Below are 12852 nucleotides of genomic sequence, written 5' to 3'. Positions count from 1 at the left end.
TGTTCGGTAAAGCAGTTCTTTCAGTGTGGACTACAGAAGCTTACAGGCTTTCTTTTTCTGACGTTTTGTAGAGGACGAGCATCCTAAAGTATTTCCTCTTGTTTCTGACATCCGGGACCAGTGCAGCAAAATGCCTGAACTGACCGGAGGAAAAGGGTCATCGCTAGCAGTACTGGACTCCATCGCCACCCAGCTCAAGACGGTGCGCCATTGTATAGACACTGGCTACTTGGAGGCTACAAAACTTGCTTTCCTCGATTGTAACAGGGAGGCCAATAATTAGAAGGAGTAAGGGGGGGAGGCAATCGGTGGGGGCAATAGATATGGAAGCTCAACTGCAATGGAAATGGCGGTTCGTTTTAAAGAGTTACTATGACTACTGTGCAAGCGTTTATAGGTTAGCGCTGATAGGTTACCGCATTGAGTTTTGCGAAGCTATTAAAGCAAATCACTTTGTGCCTTATACCGGGTACGCTGAGCAAGTAGACAAGAAATATTTATGGTAGCGATAGCGTGACATACAAAAGAAGGCAAAAGAAGGTGGTATACGGCACTGTCTATCGCTCTGTAGCTACCATGATACCTAATTCACAAAATAATATATCTTAAGAAAATCGCAGACCGATAAGCTTACTGTCCTTTGTCTACAGCGTATTTACAATAGTAATCGCTTACACAATTAGGACTACATTAGAGTTCGGTCAAACAAAGGACCAAGCAAGGTTTTGTAAAGGCGGCACGATAATTGACCGAATTCACACTGTCAGTTATGTTATAGAAAAATGCGTGGGATAGAACCAGACCCAATATCTAGCTTTCAGAGATAACGAAAAATCATTTGACACAGTCGAAACCTCAGCTGTCATGCAGACATTACGAAATGAGGGTGTAGACGAACCGTATATACAAATACTGGAAGGTATCTACAGCAGTTCCATAGCCACCATTGTCCTCCATGAAGGAAGCAATAAAAGTGCAATAACGAAGGGTGTAAGGCGGGACAATGCTATTCACTGCATGTTTAAAAAGAGCTTTTCGAATCCCTGGATTAGGAACAGTGGGGAATAAGAATTAATTGAGAATACCTCACTAACTTGAGATTCGCTTATGACCTTCCCTTCCAGAGTAACCCCGGGGATGAATCGCAAAGCATGATTACTGAAGTGGACAAGTAAACCAGAATAGTAGGTCTAATGATTAATTTGCAGAAAACTAAAGTAATTTGCAACAGTCTCGGAAAAAAGAATGGTTTGCGATAGATAGCGAGGCACTAGACATGGTAAAGATATGCGTCTACTTAGGCCAGGCAGTAACCATTAATCTGACCATGATACTAAAGTAATTAGAAGAATAAGAATAAGGGGAATGCATTTGGCAGCTATTCTGAGGCCAGGCCATGAATGAATGTTTACCAGTATCCCTAAAGAGAAAAGTGTATAACAGAAGCATCTTAACGGTAGTTCCCTAGGGGGAAGAAATTTTGTCTTACGAAAAGGATTAAACTTCAATTGTGGATGACTCAGCGAGCTATGGAGATGAAAAGGATATGTGTAACGTTAAAGGACAAGAACAGAGCACAGTGGGTCAGCGAACGAACGCGTGTTAATGACATCCAAGTCAAATCTTCAAAAAATCAAGCGGAAACTGCAACAAGCACATTTAACACAACGACACTGGCGCGGAGAGCTGGTGTCGCTCCGGTACTTGTCCTTGTACCAGTTTGCTCTCGAATTCTCAGGGATGCATATGTACCAACTAGCTTGTCCTTCCGCTGGTCATTAAGAGTAAGAATGGATTAAGAGAGCGGATTAAAATAGCCCAATGCAACCATGGCAAGGGGAGGCAGAAGCTAGGTGAGTAGGTGAGATAAAAAGTTAGCGGGGATGCGTGGCCGCCGCAAGCGCAAGACCGAATTAATTGAAAAAGAAAATCGTAGCAGCGGTTTTAGACCTGCAATGCGCGTAGTCAAGCTGACGATATTACTTTATGAGACAATAATATTCACTTTACATGACCATTTGTGCATTTCTATTTTAATATTGCAACAAGTTTGAATTCTTGTCATGTTGCTGCTGTTATTGTACGGAGCGCTGGGACCAGTCAAGCTGCCTACAGACAGCTTTTATCCCACCATCTTTGCTGTTTATACTTGTTTTGTAACAATGTGGCATTTAACTTCGATACTTTTTTCGGTCATATTCACTTTACATGACAATGGAAGGATCTTCAAAAATCTTGCCTTTAAGATTTCCTGCCGATACAGCGCTCTGTAAAATCTGTGTTAGAGAACATTCGACAAACCGGCTGTCGACAAAACGGTGCAACCAGGTTAAGGGTAATGCTTCTCGTGCGCAGATATTTGGAAGAAGGCTTTTCCTGTCTCCCTAAGTTACTGGCATAGGTTCCACTTGGCCCTGTGCGGGGCTGTGAATTGGAGAACGCGATTATTTCAATATATCTGCAACCCGTTTTGTTTAGCTTCTTTTGAACAACAACCAATATACACACTTGGACAATTTTTGTGCCTAATATTGCGTCCGAAAGTAATGTCAATCGCATAACATTTTCCGCGGAGCAGTATGCAGTTAGGTTCGTTTCATTGAGTTCTCATTATTATTAGACCATCCTTAATATGACAATTGGTGCCCCTGTTAACAATCTTCACTGCGGCCAAATTAATATCAATGCACACCTATTCCCGAGGAAGTGCACAGGCGTAGCGGGAAAATACAGTGGGGCTGCAATCGTCTAGGGCAGTTGTAGTCTGGGCACGATGGGAGTGATCAGCAACGGCGTAGGAAGATTCGGGATAGGGTTATGAGTGCATTTGGCTGCGTGGCTCTTAGTGCATGAGCCTTTGACGAAAATACACGTGGTTGCGGTTAATGACTGAGCCAAGGGTTCAGTAGAAACACCTGCAGCTACTTGAGGCTCTTCAGTGCTCACCAAAGTTGTATATCCAGAGGCCGTCGCCTCAAAATACTACCGCCATCGCAATTACGACTACAAAATGAGTCATGAATACCACTGCGATAAGTATTCGTTGGGAACTTCACGTTCGTTTCCATATGTTCTTGCCTATTGCATTACCTTTGCGAGCCCGGCATTTCCAGGTCACGAATGACATGTACGTTATCAGCGTCACATAGCAGTCTTGAGATAAACGTGGCCAGTGCCAAGTCTTCTAGAAAGGAAACGCAAGCAAGCCAGTCAATGATTATTGTTCCGGGACAAAAGAGTGTACGGCGTTCCTCGTATTCATAGCTTTCTTTTGGCGTTTAAAGCCCCGGCAATTATTTTTCAACTCGGGCCACTAAGTATGCGCCGCAGGGTATGTACTCGAATATATAATTTGTGATGTTTTAACTTGCTTCAGTGGATACATGTGTCCGCATAGACACCATAATCATCTTGGTATTACAACAGGGCGTGTGACACCGGCTGCATACGCAGATGGGAATGTATAATTTTCTGGCTATTTCTCCCAGATATATGTTTTTCCGCATTTCGCCGTAATGCGTTTATACGTATGCACCAGTAAATGATCGTGTATGTTCAGTTTTCAGTACCTCGCGGATTCATCGTAACAACCAAGTCATACGAACTTTTTTCTGCAAACGGGCAACTTGCTAATCTGGTCCAGCAAATTGAGGCCGCAAGAAGCAGGTGAGTTTTGTTCCCGTGATTACCGAATCAGGATATTAGAACAAAAAATTTGAGAAGTCAAGCTTCTTTAGAGAAGTAATCTGCTGTGGGATGTACGTTTGTCTGCTAGACTTTCACGATTGCTGTGCGCTCATGGGAAAATCGGCTCATACTTCATGCGCTTCGGGTGGGAAGAAACGATAGGATAATAACACCTTTCTTGCGTCCGAGTACGTACTTGCGCAGATTCAGGAAGTTATCAGTGACGTCTTGCATGTGTGGCAGCTGATAACGTCGCAGTAAACAGAAGGACCTTTAAAGTATATTGTATGTTTTGATAATCGCTGCGGGAGCAGACAGATAAGTTACGCAAATTGTGGCACAGCTTAGTCTTTGATAATCGTGGCCTCACTCGAAGTAAGCGTGGGAATCAGCTGAAGTCAAGCAAAATGTCAGGCGATCAAGGAAAACTATGGTGTAAGAAAAAAAAAATTTTGCGCTGTTATTAAAGGAATGCCAAACAATCATATTTACCCATTTCACTGATATTTGTCGCGACCACCGTATAATTTCAAACATTCTCTTTCAGAGATGACTGGCAAACAGCGCTGAAACAAGCGTGCTCCAGGTATGTACCTTTTTTTTTATTTCCAACGAGATTAAAAAACATTGGTTTGGAAAGGATTGCAATGCGGATTTTGTAAAGGGCCCCTAAACCGCTTCGATTCCAAAGACGAGACAGTGGTTTCTTTCTCGCCTTGACTACCCTTCCTACAGGCGATATCTCCTCGCCACCTATTTCTTCATAAAACAAGTGGACAACGTCAGCACTAAGCGCTGAACCTATCAGGGGTTCGCGCTTTTCGGCTGCACTCTGTTATCTCCGCTAAGAGCAGTCGAAACCGCACAAAACGAAGTGAAATCAGTTGATCGCTCACGATAGTGATGCGAGACAAGGCAGAACGGGCGTGCGACTGTATGGCAAAGCGGAGTAGGAGACAATTCACAACTGATATCCCTCTTATATATGGACCGATCGGGAGCTTATTTCCATGTGACCTCACGTGAACAGACGGCTGGCGCATAAGGCCTTTCCGATGGTTGCGTGACGTCACCCCATGTGTCCGCACGGGCGCTGCGTTCCGTTAATAGACTGTTAATAGGGCACTGTGGAATGACAATAGGTATGATGTGAGAGGAATCTGGAAACTTATGGTTCCTGGTTTGACGTTCGGCAATGTGGTCTTGTGTATGAGATAAGAGGTTCAGGCAAGATTATAAGTTAAGCAACGTGGCATAGATAGGCTGGCTTTGGGAGCACACGGGAATACACCAAATCAGGGGTTACAAGGTGACATGGGATGGACATCATTTGAGAGCAGGGAGGCTAGCAGCAAGATAAAATTTGAGGAGCGATTGAGAGAAATGGGGGACGAGCGTTGGGCTGGGAAAGTTTTCAGCTACTTGTGCATGAGGAATGTCGATACAAAATGGAGGAAGCGGACCAAAAAATTGACAAGTAAATACTTGGAAAACGGCAGGAGACCGAACCAAAGGGAACTATCGGTTAAGAAGAAGGTGAAAGAAACTGGACATGTGGAAAATAGGGATGAGTATGAAATCAGCACTGGAGACCTACCGAACTTTCAAGCAGGAAATTGCGAAGGAAAAAATCTACGATAATTCTCGAGGTAGTTCACTGCTGTTTGAGGCCAGGACGGGAGTATTGCGGACCAAGACGTACCGAGCCAAATACGAAGGAACAGACACGTTGTGTAGAGCGTGTGGAGAGGAGGAGGAAATGGCTGAACACTTGATACTGGTCTGTAAAGGGCTTCACCCTACAGTTCAAGAAAATGGCGCAGAATAGTTCGAAGCATTGGGGTTTAGGGACAGTAAAGGTAAAATAGACTTTAAGCGGGTAGAAATAACAAGGAGGAGGTTATCTGATTGGTGGCTGCAATCAAGGCACGAGTGAAAATTCCTTCACCTACATAGTGCTAGTATTTAACTGTATTACGGCTAGGTGGCGTGAGCCGCCGCCCGATCTAAAGGGTACAGCCTTATCCATCCAGCCATCCATCCGGAGCGTCGCGCTCGCTTCTATTGGTGTTGTAAGAGTCTGTAATGGGTACAAAATACTATGTCATGTCTTTGAGAAGCTTTCTCTGGCACAAGTGAAGCATTCTGCACGTAGTTTTACTGTCCTAAGAAGAAACCATACGACACCAGATAAGCTTTATCCTGTTAGAACATTCCGTTAGAAAAAGGCGGCTGTTAAAAATGCGCTACACATGAAACACACTACGCGTAGATATAACGTGCGAATAGCTCTTCCTTCATGATTATTTAAGTGTGGTATACGCAAGAAGTCGTTCAAAAAAAAAGAAAGAAAATATGGTTGATCCCTCCGTCATAGGAAACGGAATAACACGAAAGCAAAGCGTACCCTTACAGAAGTAACTGAATGTTTACTGTACATTGATATAAGAGAGTTTGCACAATATATATTGATGTCTGGTAGCTATTGCACCGTTTAAAAATGCAAAGCGCGTCGTGCCGCCGCGGTAGCCCGGCCGCAATTTTTCTCGGGGCGAGCGCGTGAGCGGGTAACGCGCTTTTACAGCCAGGTGAGGCAGGCGCGCGTCGCAGAGCTATTTTCAGTTTGGATTAGCGTGATGCTATGAGCGAGGCCGACGCTTTTACGATGCTTGTGCTAAGGTCGCCACCTCGCGGTGTGTTAAGGCATTGAGAAAATTGAACTTCTATTGAAAACGCCCCGAATGGGATGAACGTATAACGCGTTGCAGGTGCTTTTGACGGAGGCCACAGTAATGACAAATTACTTTCTTGGAAACATTTCGGCGCGCGCACAAAAGACGGAAACGAAAGGCGAGAAGACAAACGGGGCTTCTCGCCTTTCGTTTCCGTCTTTTGTGCGCGCGCCGAAATGTTTCCAAGAATGTCCTAAAACCAACTCGCCCAGCTCTCCATACTGTTAAATTACTTTACTTTACCGCTCCCAGAGAGCAACACCACCCCGCCGACCTGCAGAGTGGTAGATATAAAAGGCGCGTTTGTAAAGCCTCTAGAGTCTCTGACTGTGGCGCAGTGGATAGCGTGCCCGGCATGTGTTGTTGTGGACCGAGCGGTCGTGGGTTCGTTGACGGAACTTTTTTTCTTTGCCATCTGATCGTCGAATTTTTTGCAACGTCATTTCCGTGACGGAAATACGTCACTGAAGTCTTGGTGGACCCCGGCATAAAACACTTTCGTGTTTAAAAAACGCCACAGTGATACACTTAGCGTAGCGATCAAACTTAGCTTTTTTTTTAACGCGGCACTACGAAGTTTGAGATCCATGGGTCGGGCAAGTACTGCGCCTACGATTCTTCATTGAAAAAAATAAAGAAAGCAAGAAAAGGAAAAACAAAACCACCTTCGGAGGAGGGTTTCTGCATCTGCAATGAAAGGAAATTACATTTTTGTTTTTGACTATACTTGTGTTTTATTTCTTGCATCGCATCATGAGAATGCCATTTTTATTGTCGCCATAACTTGCTACATAATACGCTCGCATCGGAGGATGATTGCACACATCAACATGAAGAAAACAAAACACAGAGACCAAACCAGGCGTAGTTTATGGCAGTAAGAGTAAAATAGGAGTTATTTTAACTATACTGTGAGAAGGATATCCTTCTTAGCACTGTTCATTTACAAATGCACCCCACTGATCAATTATTATTCACGAGAAATGCATGCTTGTTCATTGTTGTGATGAAGTATTCTCATTAAAGACGAAAAGATTATTCCCTTTCTACAGTTACAGCTGTTGCAGCTAAGAACGAAGATTCGCACGCCCGATAAAGCAATATTACAATTCCTTACCTTCGAATGCACTGCTGGCGTGAAATCCTTCCGTGGCATAGCTCGACGCCACGCTTTTTTCTGCGCGTCATCACTTGGGAATGAATACAGGCGCACTTTTGGCCCATTGTCATAGTTTCCGTGGCACCCAGGAACACAACACCGGCCCATGTTGCGCGAACTTGCAGTCGTTGCGATGCTATGCAATTCGCGCCAACCGTCACATCGTGCATTAGCAGGTGTACGCCGAAAAAAGGACGCTCACACGGACACGAACACCAAATTCAGCGAGAACACACGGCACGAAGAACACAAATTGTGCAGCAACTTGGCGCACACTCACTGACTTGCCTGGGTAAGCACGCCGAGAACACACGTGCAGCCAGACTACAGTGTAACCCAGCGCCTCCTCTATTTTTCAGTGCCTGGGCGAACGCTCTCCTCGGGCCGTCGAGTGCGCCCTCCGCGTCCGCTCGCCGCTGCCGCGTGGTGGCGCTGTGCAAGTAGACTACGGGAAGCTGGCGCTGAACGGCCGCGCGTATCACGAAGCTCACGAATTCGTGTTTGCATGCGAGTTTAATTGCATTTGTGCTTATTGCAGGCTTTCACAGGTACAGGGGGATGGAAAGAAACGCGAACATAGCGGCGCGCTGTTTTCATCACGCTCTAACCATGGTGGCAATAAAAAGATGCTAGATTGTCTTTTATTGTGTCATGGATGACTTCGTCGTTTCATCAATCATCTAGGCTATAACCACTTGAAAATAAATGCGAAACAGCAAAGAATGCAGATGCCGCATGTTCGCGTGCGTTTCCATCCGCGCTGTACGTATTCCGCAGGCAGTCTGTCAGGCCGTGCTGCCGGTTCGATACTTGCACTCGAGTTTGAGAGTATTCCCGTTTTATTTTTTATTTCAGGCTGTTGCAACAGCCCCAGTGCCTTAGTATATCCTACTGTTGTGTTGCACTCTGCAAATGGAGCTGAAAGAAATCGATCACGATTGTCTTTTTTTTATTTCGCTTTATTGATAAAGACAAAAATCTCACAGAGTCCCTTATGCATTCATCTAAGACGACTGAAAGACGAAAGCCATCTTCTTTTTCTTCTAGTCAATTTATTGAACATTTCTTGCCTCCCTTCGAGATATTTCTGCGCCTATAACGTGGCTTTATTACGGCCTCAAGGATCGGAGGCAGTGCAAGCTTTGTGCACATCAGCGGAGGCATGCACTGTGATCGGCCCATTTTGACCAAGCGAAGATGTAATATGACGACGTCACGTGATATGAGGTCACGATGATATCCCAAAATTTTATTATCTGTGACGTCATATGATGACGTCATCACGTAATTATTTTTTGCATCACTCGTGCTGACGCCGCCGACGGTCAATTTTCGCGTTTGATGAGGCAACTAAGGCTTTCGCCTTAATACACTGTTCGGCTGTCGTTCCATGAAATTCCAGCTGCCGCTGGTGTTTGGTAGAGGTGGCTTGCAGTAATTAGGCGGGATAATTGGTCTCCTAATACATCTTCAAACCACACTAGAATATGCAGCCGTCGTTTACGACGCGAAGATTTCATAGAATATAAGAAGCGGAGGCTTAAGAAGGATGCAGTAGCCAGTAGCGTCACTCTTTGCAGACTACCCTTCACGTTTGCAGCTCACGGTAACAACTGAACCAAGCATGGCAAGTATCCCTAAACGTGACTGTGTTGCGTCCAAACAGTCAACCAATGCATGTAGTATCAGTAGCAACGCTGCCTTGCGATCACAGCCATGTGCATGCAGCACTGACATTAGGTCCCGAAACTGAAGAATCGGAGCCCATGGACACCACATTCACTACCGGCGAAACAACCGACAATCATTATGTACAGTGTCACAATAAATGAGTGCACAAGGCTGAGCAGGCTGCCCCATGCAATAAAAGCGTCCAGGTCGACAGCCATTAATTCGGCCTCTATACATTGCTCACTACGGAAAGGAGGAAATGGAAGAGAAAAGAAAGATACTTGAAGAGCCAGATAACGAGGCTACAACAATCCGTCGACAAATACAAAGACGAGCTCAAGCAACTGACAACAGGACGCGCTATTTTTCACGCCTTTCACATTGGCTCAAGTTGAGAATCGGCACTATACGACTTTATACTTGAACGACAGCGTCGGTTCACACACATCGGCCAGCGTTGCAGGAAGCGCGGCATATGCAGCTGAATTTTGTTAGTTTTTCGTACCACCACGATTTAAGTGGTTTAAGCTCTGAAATGGTGGAATCATTTGGCATAGTTCCTTTTTTTCTGGCACCAGCTGTTACTTTCTCCCGGTGGCAACAAATGTAATTCTCAAAAGCTTTACGAAGGGAGCGGGCGACCGTGTATATCCCTGGAAGCAGTCTAGTGACATTTCATGCTATTTAGCGCATGATCTCCAGGCTTGCGTATAGTTTGCTACACCAGTAGACGGTAGCACGCATCGGAGAACTTTAAGCGCCCAAGCTTTCAGTATTAACTCTTGGCAAATGCTGATTTCGAAAATCGACTTTCAGACAGTCAAAAACCGACTCTCAGTCAAGCGAACGTAACGGTGACAAAACAATTTTCCGCGCATCACTGGCATGTGCTCTCTGGTATCGGGCTAGCAGACGACGCGCGAGCGTCTGGATCAAATAGCCGCGAAAGACACGCGCCTTCGAAATGGGCTGGTTGCCCAGAACGACAAGTGCTTCACGATTCCAGCTTACAAGTTTTCATTATACTTTAAACAGCGCGAATACAGCCGAAAACTGAACCACATAGCAGCTTCGAATGCAGCCACGGTATTCGTTTCCGCGAACGACGACGCGGCGGCAGGTCTACTACGGTGGCGGCGCCCGGCGGCTACACGCCGCACTAACGCCGACGGTCGGTTCCCATTGCGCTCCGCTCCTTCGCCCAGACACGGAAAAATAGAGGAGGCGCTGGTGTAACCAGACGTTTTTCTGGTTTTTCCGGTTTTACCGTGAGCTGCAAACGTGAAGTGTAGTCTGCAAAGAGTGACGCTACTGGCTACTGCATCCTTCTTAAGCCTCCGCTTCTTATATTCTATGAAATCTTCGCGTCGTAAACGACGGCTGCATATTCTAGTGTGCTTTGAAGATGTATTAGGAGACCAATTATCCCGCCTAATTACTGCAAGCCACCTCTACCAAACACCAGCGGCAGCTGGAATTTCATGGAACGACAGCCGAACAGTGTATTAAGGCGAAAGCCTTAGTTGCCTCATCAAACGCGAAAATTGACCGTCGGCGGCGTCAGCACGAGTGATGCAAAAAATAATTACGTGATGACGTCATCATATGACGTCACAGATAATAAAATTTTGGGACATCATCGTGACGTCATATCACGTGACGTCGTCATATTACATCTTCGCTTGGTCAAAATGGGCCGATCACAGTGCATGCCTCCGCTGATGTGCACAAAGCTTGCACTGCCCCCGATCCTTGAGGCCGTAATAAAACCACGTTATAGGCGCAGAAATATCTCGAAGGGAGGCAAGAAATGTTCAATAAATTGACTAGAAGAAAAAGAAGATGGCTTTCGTCTTTCAGTCGTCTTAGGTGAATGCATAAGGGACCCTGTGAGATTTTTGTCTTTATCAATAAAGCGAAATAAAAAAAAGACAATCGTGATCGATTTCTTTCAGTTCCATTTGCAGAGTGCAACACAACAGTAAGATATACTAAGGCACTGGGGCTGTTTCAATAGCCTGAAATAAAAAATAAAACGGGAATACTCTCAAACTCGAGTGCAAGTATCGAACCGGCAGCACGGCCTGACAGACTGCCTGCGGAATACGTACAGCGCGGATGGAAACGCACGCGAACATGCGGCATCTGCATTCTTTGCTGTTTCGCATTTATTTTCAAGTGGTTATAGCCTAGATGATTGATGAAACGACGAAGTCATCCATGACACAATAAAAGACAATCTAGCATCTTTTTATTGCCACCATGGTTAGAGCGTGATGAAAACAGCGCGCCGCTATGTTCGCGTTTCTTTCCATCCCCCTGTACCTGTGAAAGCCTGCAATAAGCACAAATGCAATTAAACTCGCATGCAAACACGAATTCGTGAGCTTCGTGATACGCGCGGCCGTTCAGCGCCAGCTTCCCGTAGTCTACTTGCACAGCGCCACCACGCGGCAGCGGCGAGCGGACGCGGAGCGCGCGCTCGACGGCCCGAGGAGAGCGTTCGCCCAGGCACTGAAAAATAGAGGAGGCGCTGGTCGGACACTTGGCGTGACGTAGCACGCGGGGAAAGGAGGATGTGAAGAGGCCTGAAGAATTTTAGAGGGTGTTGGCTGACGTCACTGAATGAGCCAAAAAGACGGGGAACAATAGAAAAGAATAACGCGCTTGCTCTTTCTATTCTCAGAGGTTGTTTAGGGGCCCTTTAAGAATGGGAATGAAAGCACAGCAGCGATCGCCGTTTGTTTCAGGAAAACACACACACGTGTGTACACGCGGCGCATCCACGCTAGCTCGCTCGCTCGTTCGCTCACTCACTCACTCACTCACTCACTCATGAGAGAAAGAAACATACCCATTGAAGAAGGGTTTCTTGAAGGGCCAGTTGGTACATGATACTGAGGGGAACAGCGCAAAAAAACGGGACGGTGTGTTCAATCTTTCTCCGTCCCGTTTTTTGCGCTGTTCCCCTCAATGCCCATTGAAATCGACGGACAGTCATTATGGGCATACGTACGTACTGTGACCTAATCTGTCTTTCCAAAATGCAGAATAAGCTATAGAAAAAAAGACGCACGTCGAACCTACAGCCATAGTACAATAAAGCAAACGCTGTGTCTCCGAAAGGCAGGAGTCTTATTTTTTGTCGTCATCACTGGGTATTTCCGAATGATCGCATTACCTTCATTATGTACAGGGTTGTGGGCGCTATCGAAGGAATGAAGATGCCACCAGAAATAGCCGAAGAAATTTCCCTTCACGTTTCGACCTTTCACAACGACGCCGCATTCGCTGTCCGATCTTCAGCGATAGGTAAGGTTTTAAACGAACAGGAACATAAGAAATGTATGCGTATTCGTGCGTCCAAATGACGCCCTTCTATTACAGGTGAAGACTCGGAGGACATGTCAGCCGCCGGTCAAATGACAACACTGCTTGGCGTTCGAGGCCACGAAAACGTAATAACACTGATTTCTTTTAAGCGCCAGATACTTTGACTTGCAGTAATCTGACATCCGTGATGTTACTCCGAAGGTCGTCAGCGCTGTGGTGAAATGCTGGGCGTCGCACTACAGCTTCACAAACGTAAACTACAAAAGGTGA

At 45.8% G+C, this 12852-nt stretch overlaps 1 protein-coding gene across 1 annotated transcript in view; it reads left to right on the top strand.

The window, feature by feature from the left end:
- Positions 1 to 12852, top strand: part of LOC119385613 (uncharacterized phosphotransferase YvkC) — a 156698-nt gene that overhangs the window by 30321 nt on the left and 113525 nt on the right. The window contains exons 10-15 of the mRNA XM_049414037.1: positions 72 to 202; positions 3560 to 3666; positions 4235 to 4273; positions 12446 to 12561; positions 12637 to 12707; positions 12784 to 12848. Of these exons, the coding sequence (XP_049269994.1) occupies positions 72 to 202; positions 3560 to 3666; positions 4235 to 4273; positions 12446 to 12561; positions 12637 to 12707; positions 12784 to 12848 (529 nt within the window). The remainder of the gene's footprint in view (positions 1 to 71; positions 203 to 3559; positions 3667 to 4234; positions 4274 to 12445; positions 12562 to 12636; positions 12708 to 12783; positions 12849 to 12852) is intronic.

This window comes from Rhipicephalus sanguineus, chromosome 3, assembly GCF_013339695.2.
Source record: "Rhipicephalus sanguineus isolate Rsan-2018 chromosome 3, BIME_Rsan_1.4, whole genome shotgun sequence".
NCBI lineage: Eukaryota > Metazoa > Arthropoda > Arachnida > Ixodida > Ixodidae > Rhipicephalus > Rhipicephalus sanguineus.
Note: the sequence above shows the minus strand (reverse complement) of the source record. Positions and strands in the feature narration are given on the sequence as shown.